The sequence below is a fragment of the Corvus moneduloides genome, chromosome 7, assembly GCF_009650955.1.
Source record: "Corvus moneduloides isolate bCorMon1 chromosome 7, bCorMon1.pri, whole genome shotgun sequence".
Taxonomy (NCBI): Eukaryota; Metazoa; Chordata; class Aves; order Passeriformes; family Corvidae; genus Corvus; species Corvus moneduloides.
Genome location: NC_045482.1, coordinates 15,910,069 through 15,932,841, shown reverse-complemented (window position 1 = coordinate 15,932,841; position 22,773 = coordinate 15,910,069). Strand labels below are relative to the sequence as shown.

At 36.3% G+C, this 22,773-nt stretch overlaps 1 protein-coding gene across 7 annotated transcripts in view; it reads right to left on the bottom strand.

Annotated features, from left to right (window-relative positions):
• SESTD1 (SEC14 and spectrin domain containing 1) overlaps positions 1-22,773 on the bottom strand; it is a 51,580-nt gene that overhangs the window by 13,180 nt on the left and 15,627 nt on the right. For 6 of the 7 annotated variants that reach the window (XM_032114344.1, XM_032114343.1, XM_032114347.1 and 3 more), the window contains 8 exons: positions 22,606-22,714; positions 18,975-19,065; positions 16,891-17,004; positions 8,957-9,070; positions 7,364-7,461; positions 6,955-7,010; positions 4,219-4,430; positions 1,371-1,493 (listed from right to left, as the gene is read on the bottom strand). In XM_032114344.1, the coding sequence (XP_031970235.1) occupies positions 1,371-1,493; positions 4,219-4,430; positions 6,955-7,010; positions 7,364-7,461; positions 8,957-9,070; positions 16,891-17,004; positions 18,975-19,065; positions 22,606-22,714 (917 nt within the window). The remainder of the gene's footprint in view (positions 1-1,370; positions 1,494-4,218; positions 4,431-6,954; positions 7,011-7,363; positions 7,462-8,956; positions 9,071-16,890; positions 17,005-18,974; positions 19,066-22,605; positions 22,715-22,773) is intronic. The other variant, XM_032114349.1, reaches the window with a different exon arrangement.

Sequence of the window (22,773 nt, the reverse complement as noted above, 5' to 3'; positions counted from 1 at the left end):
ACACTAAAAATCAAAGAAAAACGTAAAGCACATTTTTCTAGTGCTGTTGCCATAAAATGGTTTTAATCTCTAATCAGGCATCTAAGGTAGGGCAGCGGTCTTCCAATTACTTCCTTTTGGTATAAAATAGTCAGAAAAAATGTATTTTATTTCTGTAGACTCCTGCCAGCACCTGAGAACCAAGCTGTGTTCCATGCTGCCAGTGCTTTAGCACACTGTAAGGCAGCCTGAAAACTTCAGTGGGAATTCAATGACTGCATTTAGTCCCAGCTAAATCACAGTTCTCTGTTATAGATATCCAAGTGAAAACAAAGTATGTTCAGTCTTGTTTTCTCTTTTCAGTTTGAAATACCGATATAACTAAAAGACACTCAAATTTATTTTTGTCAGTGAAGTAGGTAGTCTAGGGTGTTTGTGGGTTTCTTTTTTTTCCTTCCAATTAGGACTTCAACTGCAAGATGTTTTACACTTCAGAAGGTACTGGCTTCCACACTGCGTGAAGAGCTTGAAGCAACAACAAGAAAGGAGATGGGATTTACTTAACCAAACACAGACATCTACACTGCTGCATCTAGCAAGGAAGCCACTGTTGTCTAGGGTGCTGTGTTTCTCAGACTAAAGGTTTGGGGTTTTTTTTCCCCCCTAAATTGCATCTGAAAAACTATAACCCAGTGACTACTTGTGTTGCCATGACTGTAAAGGGAACTTAGGAAAAGTGGACAGAATTGCCAGCGTCTACATCAAGGAAAGTCAGAAAAGGTGAACAGCACTGTGAGCAAAACTCCCTTTGGGAGCACTAAATATTCATAACCTAATTATAGTTAATCATCTGATGGAAAGACAAAATTCTACTGAAGCTTAGGAAGTATTCAAAATTAGAAGCAAAGGCATCAAGTTAGTGTAGTTACAAAACAGCATCCTCATGATTTCATTATGAACATAAAGTGTATCTAAACTCTTGATCAATGAAAGTCTTAAGCCAGTTTCAGCTACTTCTAAGTGTAGTCTAATAAAGAAAAATATTAAATTAGTCACCTGAGAAGTGCAGGACTTCTCAGACATTTTGGGAGGGAAGAAAAAGTAAATTTATTCCTTCTACTCAACATGAAAATTTAAGAACTGCTGTAACATACTAAACCCAAGAAATACCACAAATAGAAATCAGTATTTTTCTACAATGGAAAAAAAAATTAATAACATGCAAATACAATGACTATATTAGTCCTGTAACTGCTTGGGCAATTTCCTCTGTAACCCATAACATCATTCAATATGCAAAATTCCTAGATACTCATAACCAAAATACATTGCTCATAACTGCATGTATTTAGAATTCTTTTGATACTTGAAAAGAGTAAGGGAAATCTCACACTGTGCTGACTCTCAATCTCTTCATGTTTCTGTTGCAAAGCTTGCGAAGCTCTAATGGAATCTCCTATTCCCCACTGGGTTCTTAGCTGTTCTGATCCAGGACCTTCAAGCCAGTTGACTACCTGTCAGTAAGATAAAGATGATTTAAAAAAAGTAGCAAATCAATTATACAAAAACTAGTATACACAGAATTTTGTAACACAAGCAGAAATAAAAATAAGCATATGTTTTTTAAAAAAACAGATCTTTTTCAGCTCTGTAGAAGTCTTCTTGTTGAATCCATTCAACCCTTCAAAGTTTTAAGTAGAAAATACTTTTCATTAACCTTAGCCTGTCAGCTCCATGAAAACAGGTCTCAGCTACAACAAGATTTTTCATATAGACACTTGTCATTTCATATCCCTTGTCAATAAAAGAGCTCAAAACACAATGATAATGGACCTCTTGTGTTCAAACGAGAAATTTTTTTTGCCCAAGTGATTATGATGCACAGCTGTATTCAACCTCACACCTGAGAGCTTTCTCCTTTTTCTGCTGAATATACTAACACTCACGTACAGGATACATACTTATTTCAAATTTAAACTTACACACCAACTTGGTCTATTCAAATAACAAACCTGTTACAGAGTTTTTGTGGCCACATCTCATGGAATTTGTCTTTGCAGGGTCACAGCAATACAACTTTGGACTATAGTATTTTATTTCTTCTATTATTATTATTTTGAAACTATTTTTTTTAATGTAAAGCAAAGCAGAATATCTCAAATTTTGGTTTCCTTACACAAATTTGAATTATTAGATGGTATCTATGGAAAAATTTCCTGATAAATTTTTAAATATCTGGAAGACAGAGATAGCTGCGATGAAACCAAGTGCAAAAGTCACTTACTGCTGGAGTCCTGAAGTAAGGAAATGCAGGAATACCTCCAGATTCTGAACTTAATAAAAAAGCATAGGAAGCCAGCTTCCTCTCTTTCATGTGACTTTTGTTTAAACACTGATCACAAAACAGCTTCACACAGATTTTCAGAAAACATAATGCAATACACAATGTAGCCCCATAACCATGAAGACAAATGAAACAGGGACTAATTGGACCATTTTCCTAGTGCTGCTAGACTGCACTGCAACAGTAATCAAGAATAATTATTACTACAGAAGGCTATTCAATTCACTCCATCTTTGAGTCATTATGTCTCTGCCTTCCCACTGCCCTTTTTTGCCCCATGGGAAGCATTGTTTCAAAGCATGTATTTGTTGCTCCAAAAGCATCCTGAGTCTTCCTTGCTTTTATAATTTCTAGGACAATTTAAGACCCTACAGTTGCAGGTCTTTTTTGTTTAAAGAGAAACTTCCTGTTGTGCGCAGCACCTCTGCACAGCTGTTACAGGTTAAATATGGAATTGACCTAGAAGTGAAGGGACCCGGATGTCCCCCTCTAAGGTCAGAGTGGCCTGGAAAACTTACACATGGAAATGACAGTTCTCATGCAAGTCTGAAACAGAGTACAAGGCTACTGCTTAGCAGTTGCCCCCTCTGGGGCAACTTCATAAAACTGATTAGTTTGGTAAAAGAGCAAAACACATTTTTCCTGTGTACTGAAACTCAGTTCACTTGCCAGGTAACATCTGTAGTGCACACAGAGCAAACAAGTAACTATTTCTACTACAAATATTGCAAAATGAGGCTGAGTAATGGTAAACAATTCTATTTAAATGCATTAACAATGTCAGTTTGCCAAAGTGAAATATAAATCACATCTTGTTCAACCACTAAAACTTTAACACGGGAAAAAGAATCTCACCAGATTATACCCACAGCTGTGCTGATATGTTCTGTACAGGATTATATTAATCTCTCATGTATGTTTAATATTCCCAGCTCAATATACCAATAGATCACATTTGCTTTTTAGATTTTTTGCAGTAATTGAATTATTATAGAAATTAATATTATCTCCTCAGTAGATTTCTATTTTCACTGCTAGACATCACAAAATTGATTAGTTTTTATTTTTACCCACATCTACAACGCTGCAAAGTGCAAGTACTTGACTTGCGCTCCGCATGCATTAGAAATGCCAATGTTGCAAGGTTAAAAGTAATTATCTATTCCATTTTCTGCATATTCAAACTATACAGAATCTTAAAACTATACAAATCTCATTTCAAGTGATAAACACAAGAAGAATAAATTAATTCCATTCCCTTGATTTTCTCTACTGAGACTCTGCTGAGAAAATGTTGAAAGTACTAACTACATGCCTGCTTCCAAAGGACCAAACCAATTAATCATGACCTTTAACATGCAATTGATTAGGAAGTTTATACTCATTCTTGTCAGGGTATCCTTGAAATACAGAGTTTAAGCACTTTAGCTCAGGTTAAGCCCTCAAGCATCACACAAATATAGGAATAAATAATGGCTTATCTTCAGTAATGGGAACTTTAAATGACATGGGCAGGGGAAGGTTTTCCACTCTCAAGCAAAGCTGACTCTCAGACAAAGGTGTCTCACTTGTGAATGTTCCTCTCTCTGCCAGCAGGGCAGGCATTTGCGCCTCCAACCACGCAGCCATGCACTGCGGCAGTGCGCAGCAAAGGGACAGCCCCAGGGCAAGAGAGCACATTTAGAACAACCTCCACACATCAGAATAGCCTTTGGAAAGTCATTGTGGCAGCCACAATGTGAAGCACTGAGTAAAACTAGCATGCTGACATTTGTGGAGTGATGGGAGGCGTGATGGTCTCCCCCCCCCCCCGAGTTTTAGTTTGCAGAAAGCACAGGCTGGGGCTGGAGCTCAAAGCTCTGCCTCGGAGCATTCAAGAACAACTCCGAGCTTACCTGCATTACCTTCTGCTGAATCTCCTCTAGCTGTGTGCGTTTGCTTCGCTGCCTACAAACTTCCTGGTAGCGGGTGTACTGCTCTCTGAGGGAGTCCAACAGCTTCATGACCTGTGGCTGAGCCAGCAGCTCATCATCCATGGGAGACCAGGAGACCCCTCCATCGGATCCATTGAATCGACGCTGTTGTAACTCCGAGAGTAACTCATGACCTTTAAGAATACATATAATGATGCAGTTAATCTAGATTCAAAGACTAAAACCACAAGAATTAGTAGTAAGATTGTCTGCTTTTAAACCATCAATGGTGCATTTTTGCAGCTAGTGATCTTTCATGCATTGGACATATTTAATGATACAATTTCATGCAGAGCTCTGGTCACAGTTTGTGGGGCTGGATCAGTCATAAAAGAGAAGAAAAGAAATGTGGTATATTTCAGATATATAGAAGAGATACTGTGACTAACATTCAAATTGACAATAGCATTGATTAATGTAAAGAAAATGGAAAAGCACAATCCTGAGTCTTAAAAAACTCTGAAATATTCTGATTTAGTTCAAAATGTTAAGTAGCATCCTAAGTATTTCTCTCAAGCAATTCATGTTCTTATATTGAATGGATGCTCTGGAGGCACTAAAAACCTGACTATATAATTCCTCAGTTGTCTTTCAGGATTTTTATAGCAAGTACAACACTTTCATAGGGAGTGTGAAGCTGAATACTATTTTTTTCAGTATTTTGTTCTCACTTGTCTTGCCTTTTTTTTCGTGCTCTTACGCATCATATCAGGGTACAGACTCTCTAGAGTGCAGTGACTTTCATATTCACAAAAATAGTATGTTTTGACTATTTAAGCTTCTGCTTAAACTGTTTGAAAAATGTTATTGTTGTGTTAAAGTTCTCTGGATGTAAACACCATACTACAAGTAAACCCAGATCATCAACTTGTTCCTCAAAAGCTCATTGAAAAAGTTAAAATAGTGTTGGGTCATTAAAGAGATGTGGGCATGAAAGTGAAAATGTGCCAGCTGGAAATCATCAGTTCTGCAGGTCTTAAAATGGTAACATGGCAGTTCACTGAAAGAATAAAGAAAACTACTACTTAAGTAATGGTAATACCTCAAGAAAAATGCAGAAACAGAAGATTAATAAGTTCAACTGGTATTATTGAGACATTCAAAATGTCAAGGGCTTTGGAGATTGCAGCAAACAAGTTTAAATTACTCAGTATATATTACTGTGAAATGAAAATGTCTTAAGAATTCAAACACATTTTGCCGTACTATAGAACAAACACCTTGGATTTCATCTTTTGTAACCCTAAACAGATATGCACAGATAGCTGCAGAGCAAACAGGCTTAAAGACTTTTACCAGCTTGTTCTACTGGGGTAATTTTGAAATTTTACTGTACTGTTTCAGCAGCAAAGGATTACCACTTTTCCATGTAAAAACATTTTTTTGAACTAAGTTCTTATCAAATTCTAAGAACTATATATATGGATTTGAAGCTTGCGAAAAGAACAGTACTTGTAGTTATGGAAGACAGAAGCCTTTTATCTAAACCCTCAGTTTGTTCATATCTATCCTTAGGAGATGAAAATTTAATTTTTCTTTTTTTCAGCCTTTCAATACAGTGACTCCAACAGAGAAAGGTTGCCTCTTAAAAGTCCCATGATTTAATCACAGAATATGCTGAGTTGGAAAGGAGCCACAACGATCATCCAGTCCCATGGAAGTTAGGAAACTATATAACACCCAAAAAAATTCATTACACCATAATTAAGAAAACAGAGAATGCATATAAACTAATGGGCTAAGGAGCCATCTGTTTACACAAAACGGAAGTGTTGTTTTGTCCAAAAATCATATTATTAGACAAGGACACACAATTAGGCTAAAATTTAGTGATGTTGTCTACAGACACTTCAGATTTTAAGAACTTCAAAAGACCAGAGTATGAAACTATCGTTTCACATTTTAGCTCAAACCAGTATTATCCCACATCTAGATAAGCTAAAATTTCACATAGAGGGCACGTAAAGCCAGTTGTTCTCTGTGACAAGTATTATATGTGATCCACAGATTAGTTTATAAGAGGCTACAAGGTAAAAATTCTAAGCACTCGGACTCCGATCACCACCTAACACTATGCATTACTTCTTATTCCACAAAGGCACTAACTTAAAAAAAAATTCCAGTCCAAATCAATGCACTATTATAATTTATTGTCAATGGGAAATTCACCCTAAACCCACCATTTTGAACAATCCCAAATCATTTAATGCTGAATGGAGAGTCCAAGAAGAGAAGTATGCTTCACTTTTCTGACAAATGACCAGCTCAGAACCAGACTGATGCAAATTGTCAGAATTGTGCAGGAAAATGCCTTCTGTATTGTAACCATTTGGTGGCTACTGAGATAAATTCATTCTATAAGGCAAATACATTGACATCAGCCAGAAACAAAGCATTCCCAAAATTAAACATAATAGTTATGGTAATATTGTAAAGATGTTAGTAGGATTATGAAAATACATATTTAAAAAGACATGTTTGGAGTTCTTCAATTTCTTAGCTTCACTTCTTTTAACCCAAAGATTACAGCATTTGATAAGCTTGTTACATTGTGAAGACGGTTAAGATAACAACTGTGCCCTCTGTGCTTTTACCTGGGGCCTAAAATGAATTATGTCACTTTACTAACCAACATTCTAATTTTTTGACTTACTATACCTGTCTGTAATACCGTCTCAGGATCAACTGATGGAAGGAAGTTCAAATCTATTGATCTTGAAAAAAATAACAAACACATTATTAAAATTTGTATTACAGTAGCACTAAAAACTTCAGCTAAGCCTAGAACTACCTAATGGTGTTAAAAGACTAAAGTTTTTTTTTCACTTAGTGAAGTCCTTACTTTTTCAACTCATTGAATCAAAACACAAGTGAAGGTGCATGTAATCACTTAAATGAGCATCCATCTACATACGTGCTCATGTATTTTGTAGTCTACACTATAAATGTTTAGAATTTCTTTACACATTTCAAAGTATTTAAGGTGTATCATTTTTCAGTATTTTTTTGAAATTCAAATGAAATTTTATCATCCAAAAGCACTGATTTCAAAAAGTGAATCACACACCTCTCTCGCTCTTGTTGAGTTCCTTTATCACTTCCATTGTTAATTAGGGCAAGCTCATCCAGTAAAGATGTTGATTCTTTCGTGAACTTTTCAAATACCTAAATAAGAAGAAGGTTTTAATTTAAAAAATGAAAATTTTAGGTATCTGTATTTGAAGGCATCAGTGCAAATTCATCCAGTAGTTCCATTAGTATACTTCAGTCTCTACACAGTGTAATTATTACCCAACGTTCAGATGGTAGGGAGGAAACAACAGAAAATACAAAATTTTGTTAGGGAACACTTAAGAGCACTAAGATTCCTTAGGCAGATAGTAAGTATTACACTGAATAAAACGAATACTGAAAAAAAATTGAGATTTCTGCAAAACCTTTAAGTTCTTATGGACATATTTCTTCTACATCTTCATTTAAGCCTTTAATAATGCTAGAGAATCAAGGCATGCTGCACAACTACCAGACAGCTTACTTGAAATGATTAAAATAATCAATTTTGTGAAGATTCCAGCTTCTAATCACTATTAAAATGGACTATATTGTAATGAATAACTAAACTAAAATAAAAATGTATTATATTATACAGAAAGATTCTATAAAAAGAAATATCCTCATCAGTTTCTTTGAACTCAGGGGCTTCCGATCTCAGACAACAACGCCTGTACAGTCAAGACAACGAGCACTGTTCAGACAGTTCCTCTGTAGCTGACTTCTGAGGGTTGGTTTTGCTTTTTAACAGAAGTGAGAACAACTGGGTGCATTATGTGACATGCACAGTAACTTTCAGGCCTTTTTGCTGTTATTAAATTATTAATCAGTAGCCTGCCAATGAACTGTCCTTAACTTATCTAGGACTACGTAAAATTTCAGGGGAAGGCAGGTGCAGCTGCAATACACCTGGAGATCCCACCTGAAGATCCTAGATGGAGACACACATTTTAAGAACAGATTACACAGGAAGGGAACACGCTGTGTCAATGAAGATTAAATATTGTTTTGAAAATTCTATTTAAATAACTGAAAAGCAAGTATCAGTGAAAAAAAGATTAAGAACATTCTGGAGAGCTATGCACACCAACAGTTGTTAAACAATTTGTGCTGATTAATAACTAATTGGTGTAGTTGCTCCCAGACATTTACTGTTTCACAGTCTGCTGGGGAAACTGCACTGACAGAAATTTTGGTGTAGGACAGCTTAAAGCCTAACTCTTAGTCCACAGGAACCAAGACCTAAGAAATAACCCAGGAGGATCTGTAGAGTCCAAGTATTTTTTCCTTGTTTTGGCCTTCTCCTACAGCAGCCAATTGCCCTTTATAGAGACTATGTATGGTAATACACTCAGGCTCTTCAAGAGTTAGTGTTACTAGAAGAGCTTCATTTAGGAACTGGTTTGTTCAACAAACTGATTAAATGAGCTTTATCATCCCTTGAGTAAATGCAGTATTACTTATCACAAGACTATTCATGTAAACAAACTGCACTACTACACATGTGACCATTTCCTACATGCTTTGTAGTTCCTACACAAATAAAAATTTCAGGGCTCAAGAAGGAGACATTAAAAAACCCCCAAACCCCAAAATACAGATAACTAACCAGCCTCTTATTCAACCAATCCATGTGATCATAGGTGAGAGTTCCTCCAAAATCTTCTGTTAGTTGGCATGGTTCTATATATCGCGTCAGCTTGTTAGCAGATACTAAAATAACCTGCAACAATAAAATAGATAACTTGTAGATAATGCTTCTATTTTCCTTAAGTATCTGAGAAGCGTGTCTAAGGATACTGAGCAGATCTTTCTGTGATTCAGATTTTTCTGCTAAATGTTTAAGTGAAATATGGCTGCTGGCGATTAATGTGAGCCTAAACGAGACAGGTAACTCTGAGACGCAGTGTGTATCTCATGCAAAGTCCTGTAAGAGCATCATCTCTACCACCTTGTGTATTTACAATGGGAAAAAGAAATGTGTTTCCTGGATATCTGTTTTCCTGCTGGGAACTGATGCTTTGTGATTAAGTCATATACCACATGATCTGTTTCTAGTGAATATGGTAGAAGGCTATCATACTGTAAAGCACACAGTACTTTTACCACTTTCTGGCAATACTTTCAGTCCCAGAGGTGATTTTATGCCATAAAATTAAAGTGCCTGCATTTACTGTGCAAATACGCTCAGCAAAAGTTGGATCAAAAGTTGGATCAACCATACTCTTTCCATAAGTAGTCAAAAAGTCAAATCTTAGTATGCTTAAAAGCCTGAGTCATTCCCCAGGAGACAAATCTAGCTCATCAGCTACATCAGGGAATACAGGAAAACACATGTTCACTGCTAGGTGGAAAACTAAATTCTGCATTCTAGAGGCGCCTGAATGACCCTTATTCATATAAGCCTAAACCAAAAGTTGGCAGCACAGCTTGCTTCAATGCCTGATATGCTAAGCCTGAAATAACCCCCATGGAAAAAAAAGCCAAACCCAACCTCTCTATGGAAGCATACATATTGGCAATATATAGCCAGAAATAAAAAGGAAAAAAAAAAAGAAAGAAAGTTTCCATAACCCATGAAATCATTCACATACTCTTGCAGGGCACAAGAGCTTCTATTCCAGCTCTATTTTCACACAGATACTGAAACCAAAGAATTCAGAGCAGCTCCAAACAAACAGTCATTGCAGAGGAAAACCTTTCAGCAACATCCAAATATACACTGTTGTCCTGTACTCTTAATGGTACATAGCTGCTGTAAATGGAATTGGCTAGTAGCTTCTTTAAGTAATGCCAGCAATCAGCCCAAACCCCAGAGGATTCTAGGTCCAAGAAAAAAGAAAAAAAAAAACCCTTTGTTCTTCCTTCTTTTGGCACACTTTATGGGTAATTTTTAACATTCATCTCTATGAGTTCATAAAAAAAGGAGAAAATTAATTTTGGTATGGACATTTTGGTATGGGAACTAAAGGAAACAGGGCAGCTGGTTCTCATTACTGAAATACAAGTTCTAAAAAGACCCAAATAGCCTGACAAAATGGACAGACTGTATTGAGACCACTTATTTCAGATTTGTGTTTAACTGAGATCCTTCAGGAAAGAGAGCGAGCATGGAATAGCCCTTGTAAACTTGCACTAGAGAGATGTTTTTAGAAAAAAAAAAAATCCCCTGAAAAAGCAAAACCTGCACAAAAAAATATTTTAGCCATATGAGAAAATAATCCTCTGACAAAAAAGAAACACCTAAAAAAAGAGATTTGGTCAAAACCAAAATTTTTTACATCTTATTAGAAAAATTTTGAAAAACAAAACCTTCCACCTCATTAATGAGCCTTGCTGGAACTTAAGACATTACTCCCAAACCCATCCATTCTCTAGGTTTCTGATTGAAAAAACACTTCTTTCTTAAACTGTTTATTGACTGTTCACATGGCTAGCTGCTAAAATCCTGTCTGAACTTTTCAAAACATAAACAAACATTTGAATTTTTGACTAGGTTGTGACAGAAATGAAGGTTCCTGAACAGGAACAGAATTTATCGCCTGCTCTAAACCTGAACTAGTGGCATACATCCTCTGTATGCTTTAAATTAGTAAATTAGCTTTGATATTTTCTAGGTGTCAAAAGCTCAGTTTGCCTCTCTGAAGCTTCAGAAATAATGTTTTAATCAGCTACTACAGATTGATAGTCCATAAGTACACAGACCAAGAGCCAAAGAAGAAAAAAATGTTGCAAAACGCAATGTGCACAGCAAAAAAACACTTCTCTTTTAAAGATATTAATTCTACTTCAAGCTCAGCAAACTTCTGCTGTCAAGAGTCCCAAAATGTTTCAAAATCCAATCGCAGTAATTGTCTTTGACGTCCTGTAAAAATAAATGTCAAACTACCAGATCCTAAAAAAAGTTGTCCCTTATGAATCAGCATTTCACCTTTGCCTTTGAATTTCATCCTTCAATTTATTACCACAGGCAAAGATAATTTACAGCTGTAAATATAGAAAGAACCCCATTTGCTTGTGACTGAAATGATTTTTTGCTTTTCTTCTTTTTCCAAGTCGAACTATGTTGATTCCAGAAAAAGGGAAAAAAAACCCAGATTTCTTAATCCAAAGTAAAACAGCAGATTATAGCTGGATGTTAAAATGAACAGCTTAAATTTCCCAAGGGAGAAACAAATAGATCTGGCCAGATGGTAAAACAAACAAACAAACAAAAAAAAAGCATAAATTATTGAATCCTTTAATCTTTGCTTCCCTTCTTACTTGATCCACCCACTCCTGACAAGAGGGACAGCTAATAAGCTGACAGTGGTAGTAGGTTTCAAACATGTCCTATTTGCTACTGACCAGAGTCATGGACTTATCATCTGAACTCAGTTCTTTTTAAAACCTGGAAGAGTGGTAGCAGCTCTCATCCTTGCTCTACTCTAGTCAGTAAACTTGCTCTGTACAATACTGGTCTGCTAAAACATTGTGAAAGCCTTTAAAGAAATAACTCAAAACAGTGCTTTGGGAAAAGCAGAAGTGCTGTATTTTATACTAAATTCAAAACAACCTTTGTAAGAACTGTCGAGCAAAAGAAGAAAGACAAAGCTAAAAACATGGACTGCAAGGTCTTGTGCCTTAAGTGCAACATTCTGTTTCTCAGGAGCAAAAATACATGATTTTGACCCATGCAACATGTATCTTTTGTAATAAAAAAGCTTTAAATACTGTTTGCAGTAAGCTGACCTCTCTATGTCATTTGCTGTTTTCTGCAATTTTCATTGATCATCTATGAGGAGATAAAGGCAGATGTCAAGATGAGAGAGGAATTCTAGATATTCAACCGGACATGTAAAAGTGCCCCCAAAATGCTAAATATATCCATCTGAACTTTTCTTCTTTCTTGAGGGAAGAAATGAAAAAGTTCTTTAATACAAATGTCACAGAGTCAAACCCAGGAGCTACTTGAAAATCGGATGGTGTAAAATTTCAGTAACAAAGAGGTTTTTTCTGAAGTGTGTAATATCAGAGCAGCCACACTACTAAATCTGAGAAGGAGTAGTTACTTTCCAAAAGAGAACAATATACTTGTCTCTTGAGAATACATAATTTAAACAAGTGTAATCTAAATATGATCTTCATTGCCACAGAACTGTAAAGCAAAGGCTACCTCTTCCTGAGGAGAATAATCCTACTTTTTGATGCTAAATACTATTTCAATCCCTTTTTTGAAACACTATTTGATTAAACACTGAGTAGCATAGGATGTTATTTGTTTAATATGGAACACTAATCTAAACAAAAATCCTTTTCTTTAACATTACACCAAGAAACACAAGTTAAATATTTATCTGGCCAGTGCCATAGAAATCTGTCATACTAGAAACCCAAGAGCAGCTGGCAGAACCCAGATAAACACAAAATGAACTGTCGGCTCCACTGCCAGGAACGGCCTCCTTCACTTGCGGTTTTACCCACTCGCTCACCTTACCCTCACCCTCCAGGGCACACAGTAATTAGCGCACTCTCATTTTTACATCCCAGAGAAAAGAAAATAGGCAAAGATTCTGGTATTTTTCAACACACTCTTTTTTTGGACAGAATTCAGGATGTGACATAAACGCAAGCTTACATGCTCCAGCTCCACAAAGATGGTTCCCTGATTTGTCCAAGAACCTATTGCCTTCCATGGTAAAATAGCAAGAGATGCATGCAGATGAAAAGAGAGATGCAGTTTGTGTTGGTTTAACACAGCCTGGTTTTTAGTGGGGGCAGGAGATAAACGGCTCAAAACTTCTATGTCTGTCAGAGAGAGATGACCCTTGCCTTTAGAGGAAGAGAGCCTTCACTTCCAAACTAGAACAGCTCATCCTTAAAAGACTAAACCCCATGAAGTAAAATGACGCTGGGCAGTTGTGGGAAAACTGCTTGACCCGTGGGAGGGACTCACACTATAGCAAGTTCGGGCGGGACTGCTGCTTGTGGAGGTTAAAACCACACTAGAAATGTTCACAGAGAACTATCTTCCGTGGGAAGGATGCCATGGCACAGCATAAGAAACTCTTCTCCTTAAGCATACTGAAGAAAGATTTTTAAGAAGTGAAATACTGACCAAAACCCCATGTTTTGTTTCCTTGCACGGTCATTGGAAAGAGGGAGGGACTGGGAAAGAAAGGTGTTCAGAAAGTTCACTTTGGTTCTCATTACCCTTTTTACTTTTAATAATAAATCTTCTTTATACTGTCGAAGTTTTGAACCTGTTTTGCCTTCAAGTGTTTTTTTTTTTTTTCAATAATCCTTATCTCAACTCATGAAAATGAAGTATCAATTTCCCCTCCTCTGCTTAGCTGTAGCAAGGAAAATGAGTGAATAGTTTTTCATGGGTGCCTGGCCATTAGCCAGCATCAAACCCCAAAACAGTTAAATAAACAATGTTAACTGGAACTCCTATATGCCTTTTTAGGAAAGTCCATGAAAGCTGCAAATTCTGGTGCCTCAGTCTTAAAACACTGAACTGAAAATGGACAAAAATTAGGTGCTTCCTACAAAGTGTTAGTCATTCTTTATTCTCTGGAGCAATACTCTGCTTATTAGCATCATTCTTAAAAGGTAAATTAGAGACTTGAAATTTTCCAGAGCAGATGCTGCAGATGAATGATCATAAGAAATTTCTGACACTGTTACTAGAGTTAGAGCTGTCAGCTGCTACAGTAGAAGTGTGAAGCATTTAGAACTACTCAGACTTTGGACTTCAGGATTACAAAGATCCTTCTGCTATACACTCCAATTTTTTCAACTAATTCCTAGTAGTTTAAAGCCTGGTTTTTCCTTTCTCTTTTGCCTTATTTTTATTTTATAAATGCACTTGATTTCTTATCGCCAAATCATAAGTGAACTTTCTAAAATTTTGCTCCCTGATTTCTGCAAGGATAAGAACAGCAAGCACATCCTCTTCTTTCCTGCTCCTGACAAACTGATTTTCAAAGTACTAATCTAATACCTAAATCAGGCTCAGAGATTATTTTTCCTCTAAGCTCCTTAAATGAATGGCATGTATGAAATAACCCCACTAACCTATAGGCAATTTTGCATTGTGTACAAATTTGTACATTTCTTCTATTTTTATGGTATTTTTTTCTTCCAGTTATGCTCATTGTCCTCATATGAAAAGCTCATGCTCAAATACAACACACATCTACTAAAAGAGTGATCAGTTTCACAACACTATGTAGAGTATATTAATAAAAAGCAAAAAGCAACACCTCTCAACTCTCTAAAACACAGAACTTTTTATACTCAAATCCTGCCCTTCAATCTTTTAAAACATTAACAATATTAAGTATTACGGTGTCATATATGCAACCAGCTGAAAGACAGCTTTGTAACAATTAAGACAACTCTCCTCTTATGAAGCATTGCACAGGACCAGATAAAACTGCTTCAATTAACACATGAACTGGTTGCTAATAAGGGAGGAATAAAGTTACAGAAGAAAGTTCTGCTGGAGGACAAATGGGAGTTGTCCTGAGGCAGGTCCAAAACCAACACTAACCAGAAATAAACACATGAACTTTTACTCAGCTGAATCAGCCCACCTCTTTGTACTTATCCACCCAGTACTGTTTGATCTCAGTGCCCACATTTACTTTCAATGCTTTGCAACTCATCATCACCACATCATACTCTGAAGCAGAGGATCTCTGCCTTTGAACAGAAAGGAAGACACTGTGATTAATGGCTTCATATGGTAATATTAAGCAAGGTATTAAGAACAGATCAGGTAGCAGGAAATAGGAGGTAGATTCGATGCCCCATTAGAAATCCAGTTACACAGCATTTACTTCAAATAAAATGAGATTACACCCAAGTGATTAAAAAGATTTCATGTTTTCATTAAAGTTCTTAGTTCATAATTATTTCACTGGTGCAAAACCAATCCTGAATTTTGCTAATAGTTACAGAAATCTAACCTGTGATCCAAAACATTATTTGGGTGTCGCTTGTTTTTAGTGCCAGTAATGCAAAACTATGCAGCTGTAGATTTGTGCATGAGTTGGAGCCTTCCACAGTCTTATCAGTGGTCTGCACTCGTATTTGGAACAGAGGAAAGACACACTACTGTCTCTGACACAAATATTATTTGCAGGGCAGAGAAGGTGGGTCATTTTTACTGAAACAGTTTTCCTGACTGCAACCAAGTACCAGAAACCAAAAGGTTTAGTTACATAATTCCCGTGGTCTATGCCAAAAATGCCAACATGATTACTGGCACAGAACATACTTCATAAAATTACTAAATTAAAGGATTATCATTTAATGACAGTTAGCCAAACCTTAAAGTGAAATAAATAATCCTTTTATTATCACAGTCATGTAAAATGATCCCTGCTTTGTTGATATATTTTCTATAGGTTTTCTGCTTATTTGTCTAAAAATACATTCTGAGTCATGTTAAAGAAAAACACAAGAAAAATCTTCTAGAGGACTAACTTCCAAACTAGCAGCACCATCATATATACACTAACAACTTCTATATAACATACTTTTATACTGCAACTTGAAAGACTTCCTGAACTTACCCAAGCACTTTATTTACAGATGTGTAGATGGGAAGAGAGAGCCTAAATCACACAGTAGGACTTCTAAAGAGGGGCTTTACCTTTATTACTGCTGCTCTCTGGACTCTTGACATTTACCTTACGTTGTGAAAGATCCGTGTGAAACTGAACATTGCAAACTTAAGCCACTTTCTAACCAGCAGCTCTTAAATCATATTTTTGAGTACAGATGGTTAGTTCAGAGGCTTTTCAAATTCTCTTGCATGTGGCTCCAAACAATAGGCTAGTTTATACAAGTGGGCACCACCACACTCATGTTTTTGATTAAAGACACCGTGGGCTGCATGCTACATGCCTGTTGTAGTTCAAACAAGATTAGCTTAAAAAATGAGTGGAAAGTTTGATGAAACAGATATTTTCTAAAAAAACAGGGAAAACTGAGGTTTCCATTAACGTCCCAGACAGATAGAACAATGGAACTGCTAACATTAATGTGTAGTCTCTTACATACGCTCTGCCTCACAACTCAGAACAGTGTCAGCTTGTATTTGGCAAAGGATCTGTAATCTGTAAGTGATGTCAAAGAACTCACAAAATCAGAGAAGATGCATGCAACAGCAACAAGATGTTTTTCAGAATGGTTACAGCTGATAGTGACACCATACACCATGTATCTCTACAGTCTATTAGAGAAGTCATGAAAAATTTCACACTAAACCCTGCACAACAGTTTCTTACTCAAAACACCCACAATATGTATCAAATAGCTTTCTTTTCTTGCTAAGCAAAGAACTAAATGCCATACATTTCGAAGTTAAGAATATTAAATGAAGAAAGTCTCATTAAAAATGGAAAAAGTTAAAAAGCCACAGTGGTTTGTTAAGGTTATCCACAAAGCATCTGGAACATAACTATTTTAAAGATACTTTAGTTGCCATCCAATTGTACCAGAATTTCAGAAACAGTGTTTTTGACTGAAGTAGACAAAAGCTCAACATACCTCAAAGCCAAGTCTATCTTTCTCTTTCCAAAAGCAGAAATGTGTAACCTTCTTATCCCAGAACTCATCTGGCTTTACTACACAAACAAGTGACACCTCAGCTGGAACAACATTCTGTAAAACAAATGAAAAAATAAGTAAAACATTCAAGATTAAACCTTCATTTACCACAGAAGTGAATTCCACTTAGATTTCATCATCTATACAAGAACTTAAAAATTGCAGACAGAAATTGAAGTATACTTCATCTATATCACATACTTGCTCCATCCTGCATTGTAACAGATTGCGCTAGACTCATAGCAAAGCTAGGTCACAACTGAAAAGAAAATATAACCTCTTTACTCCCAGTCCTAAGGACAAACCATTAGTCTATGCTGTGTTAATACAGAAAAATGAATTATTGGCTAGATTTAATTTAATTTATGGTATTTCGTTAAAAATAAGAAGAAATTTTAAAAACAAAGCCTTCCACCAACATTAGCTTCTACACAGAAGGCAATCGTAATCATAAAGTTAGGAAAAAGTTGTACATGTGTTATCAGATCACATGCCAAGATTATATCCTATTACTTCATTAGTACATACTGCTTAGGCTAGAATGAAAAGGCTGAATATTGACATTTCAACATATTAATTCATTAAAATACTACCAGAAAAACATTTCTCAACCTAAATCTACCAAGTTGATTTTATGTTGTCACACTGACTGCAGATCAAGGAACAAAGACTCCTGATTACTCTAAACTTACCAGCTATAGCAGTAAAAATTAAATAATCAGAGTAGTGATATAAAGGTGGCACAATCCATGGGATTTCTCTTTAAATACCTAATTTTATTTATAAAAACTTAATTCAAAAGAAGTTAAAGAAATCAGCAACAAAAAACTCCAATTCATTCTTGCACCATTTTAATGAATATGCAAAAACGATTTCGAAGTAGACAATATTTTGAACACAGAAATGTTTTTGAGAACTACGTACAATGAAGCAGACAAATCTCATGTGATCTGCACAAGTGATCAATTCACACAGGAAAATCTTTATTGCTTCCTTCTCAAACTCAAGATACAAATGTGCAAGTCATGTTTCTGCAAGCTTTGCACAAGCAGGGCAAGTGCTGCCAGGAAGCCAGGCAAATAAGAGCGCGGGCAAAGAGCTGACCTTCCCCACTAGCTGCAGTTCCCACTGAACCTCACAATCACACCGTGGCTGAAGCAAAACCCAGTCAAGATCATAATATGAACACAAAGGATTCAAATACTGTAACTCTATTAATAGGAAAACCGTCCTAGTCAAGAATAGGTGAAAGACACCTTGACACAGACTTCAAAATCCAGAAACAACGACCCAGCAGGATTAAAAAAAAAAAACAACTGGTATTTGACATACTTTCTGATGCTTCATTTAAGTCTGAGAGGAAAACTGCTCTGATAAAGAGAAATCATCTGTGCAGTAAGAAAGGCAGTAGTCCAAGTGTTCTAATGTGTTAGAAATGCCGTATCTCACATTTCCTTTGACCACTGAGATCAGAAAATAATCCATACAGCAGAAATAGGACTCTATTGTAAGCACACAGTTCTGAAGAGTTAAAATATTTTTTTAGAATTCTTTTTTATTGGAAATTGTCACTTTTCTTCTTCTCCTACTTTTTATAGTATTCAGAACATAATTAGTGATTGGAATTATGATCCACAACAAAGTCAACTATATCCTACTGCAAAGGAAACCTTGTAGTACAGCATATATTGCATCAAAACCTGTTCAGCTGCAGTATCTGTGTCACCTGCAGCCCTGCACACATTCCTACTGCTCATAGTTGGTAATGCCAGGAGTATATTTCTGTATTTTTTTAACTGAAACTCTGTTTTCGAAAAAGGTCTACAGCTGTGTGTTCTCATCATATTAAGAATTTGTCTCTCACTTGAGTGAGCTGTAGCATCTGCTTTTCAGAATTTCTTCCTGCACAGGACTCATCACAGAAACGTATTTTAAGGAAATTACTGCCTCTACAGTAACACAGCCATTTGGTTCACATCCATAAAACTGATCAGTCAACTATGATTGTATGAATATTTATTTACCTGCAGCATTAATACAACCGTCTTTACCACGTTCCACTGAGATTTTCTGCCATCCACTATCACAGTGAATCCTCGGGCTTTACACTTCTCACTAGAAGAAGAAAAACACTTAAAAAACACAAAATTCACTCTAACAAGTGTCATACCACGACTTTGGATTTCAAGCCTCCTGTAAAATGCAACTACATAGCTTTTTTCCTCATAGAAACACTGTCTTACAAACCTTAAGTTTACTTACTTAAAAATAACTTCCAATTTTAATGCTCCAGCATATTATTAGATATTCCAAATTAAATTTTTAAGTAGCACTGAAGTGTATCTCATAATACAAGTATTTATTTAAACTGTAGCAACCCTGAAAAGGTCTCATAACTGTTAAGCTCACAAAATCCTCAGAAAAGAGATCAATTTACAGTGTCATAAGGAAGACAAAGGGATGTCAGTTTTCACAAGGTTACTTCTGAATTGGCAAAGATTTGAGGATACATATCACTTTGTGCATGTCCTAATAGGAAACCATCTAAGCATGCTTAAATTCTATCCTGAACAAGTAAGCTAGGAACTGCAGTGAAAAAATGCCTCTACAGGACATAAGCTTTGTCTACAGATCTACAAGACAGACTATTTTAGACTGCTATCACCTCTTTTTGTTCTAAGAAGGTTTGAGTCTGTGTATACTACAGAAAAAAAAAAAACAACCCCCCTCGAAAAAAGCACTAAACCAAACACCCCCCCCCCCCCCAAAACCTGCTGAAAACAGCTGCAAAGCCAAAAGTTCAAAGGTGGTGCTGCTCAAATAAAAAATGGTAGAAAATAGCGAAAACTTTCCTCATTCTCTGTGCATTTCCACAGACCTCTCCAGCTCATTTCAAACTGAAGCTGGCATCAAGGTGCTCACAACAATGGCTGGATAATGTTCAGTGGTGGCAGCAGCCTCTGGATATCACCAACAGCTGGGAAGTATTACCTTCCCACAACCAGCACAGGACCATCCAGAAGAGGACTTTAAAGTGAGCCCATGTTTCAACATTAGTTAGCACGCTAGATATCATGTCCCAGGTTGAAATTCTTGTGTTAGCAAAGTTATAAGTAAATAAAATCCATGACATTTACATTAGGTAGGAAAGTATTACGTAATCTTTCCCAAATCTGCAATTACAAAACAAAGCTACTTCTGTAATCTCCTTAGCTTACAAAAAAACAAAGCATGTAACAGTAAGCATTATGTTTCACAAGAAGAAATTAACTGTTATTTATTTCAAGTTTAAGCTGAGCTTCATCAAGTATGGGTGGAAGACAAATTCATCTTGGAGTTTAAAAAAAAAAAAGGGGGAGGTGGGGGGAGGAAGGCACTTTACTATTCTGTTAAGGAAAAAATAATTACAAAGTTGGCTGCCAGTCCATGAATGCTTTTGGTTTTAAGGAACCTCTAAGATTACACACATGATTTTTCTGGAAGAAGTCCGAACATTTAGGCTTCATGAGTGCAATGTTTAATCAAAATCAATTCAAAAGGCACACTACTACTGCTTTTAAGAATAAGGTGAAGAGTGTTACGACAGCATCTTGAGACATTACTTCCTTAGACTTACTGGAATCTAGCAGTATCAGCATCTGCTCCTCTACTATTAAACCTATTAAAAACCCTGAAACCCAACAAAACACACAACCAATCAAATTCAGAAGTGACCTACCACTTCTAGAAAGTTCAGCCAATGCAAATGTTTGTATGCAAGTTAAAATAAAAAATAAAAAGCTTGGTGATTTGAGCCACAATAGAGAGAACACAACAAAGGAAGCAAACTTTAGTATGAACAGACAACAGCATAACATTGCCACTATTATTCTTCTTCAGTTCTGAACGGACCTCTCCAGAATCTGAGAATTTTAAATTCCATCAAAGAAGGGCGTAACAGTAGACTTAAACACTAGGAATAAGTTGTCTGAAGTTTTAGGATGGCTTCACACATATACTCCAAAGAAATTCTACCCAAGACACTTTAAGCAGTTACGCCCCTCAAATCTTGGACACAGCCAGCCATCCACAGTAGACTGACAATCCCAAACCAGTTGTAGTTACGTCCTATATCATGCACAACTGAATTAAAAGTTAAACATATTAGGTTACCTTACACAAAGAACTGGGGAAAAAAGTAGTATTAATGTTGCTTGGACAGCTATCTGGGTTTGGGACAATATCCCTCCCCTCAGCCCTCTTTTTCCCAAACATTGTTCAGCAGGTTTTCCAGAACAAAAATGAGAAGCGCTTAGGCCAAAAAGTTTGTATTTCCCACTGAAAAACAACACGCAAACCAAAATGACAATGATTTTTCCATACTGCCACCAGAGAAGAGAGGTCATTTTTTCCACAACTGACAAACAGAACATTAAATGTGGGAACACTGACTTCACTTTCAAACAGATTTCCCAGTTTCTACTGAGTACAAAGAGCGCTTTGGTTCAGCATTTAGACAGTTATTGTTACACTGATATATGTAAAGACATACATCAGGATGAGACTGTGGAATAATTAATGCTTACTAGAACAAGAATGCCTGCATCTGTTCCGTAAATATGGCCAAATCCTTAAGTCAATGATAGGACTTGTGTGGATGACCATTTGGTATTTCATCACTTTACAAAAGACAACAAGCTGTTTGAAAAACCCTGAAACTTACACAACTAAAACGTTGTGCAGTATACTCATATACCTACTGATGTTGTACTTTTAATTAATTTGAAATTATTCTTTACTGCTCTCTCACCAATCAGAATTTTTTAAAGTCTTATCTACAAAAACAACCCCAACACTGGATCCTTTAACTGTATTTTATAAACATTTATAGATCACAACATGCAAAGTACACTGGATGTCTTTAGTTATGCCATTGTTGTCCAGTTTCCAGAAGAGAAATTTGAAAAGATACAAAAGCAAGCATTTATCTGAGAGGCTTCATTTCTTTATAAAGCAGAGGCACAAGAGGAAAAAAAGAATTATGATAAAGAACAATCCCTGGATCTTAAGAAGATAGAAATGCAGGTATCTACACCAGGACCAAAAACTGTCACTGTAAGCTTGCAGTGGCAAATGCACTGAACTTCAACAATGATTTTACAGCAAGCTATGGATGACAGGATACTCAAGCTGTCATTCAGCACATTTAAACAGTACCTTAACTTTAAACATGAGTTGCTTGCTAACTTCAGTAAGACTGTGTATTTTTAAACTCAGTGCACACTGAAGCTGTACAAGCTACAAAGCTTAGGCACAAAGCATAGAAAGGGCAATAAGCAATGCTGCCTTTGCAAGCTTAGGAGTTTGATTGGAATGGCTCATTAATTTACTTAGCAATTTAAGTGCATGGTCATTAAAAAGAAATTATGAAAAAAGCTATCCCAAGAAAGGAGAACATAAGGACATAAAAGGACATAGACAAGCCTTAGTATATATCCCTTAGCTTATTGGGATGTGTGTTCCTAACTCAGTCAGACAGTATCACATTCTAAACAAACATTTATGTAAAATTAATTTGGTATAGAAGAGTAAATAAAATTAAAAACAATAGAAAGATGCCTTCTACAACTGCAAAAGAAACCAACCCAGCTCTGAACAGAATGCCTTCCAAATCACCTTGGTATACTTAGAAGGTAGTCTAGTGTGACACTCAGCTCATCCATACTCGTCTGTTCAAGGCATAATGGAATTGTCAGAATGAGGCCACTTCTCCTGTCCTTCCCTCCTGTTTCAGAAAGAAAAAGTAATTACAAAGTTAATGTGATGACGTTTAAGCAGAAGAAA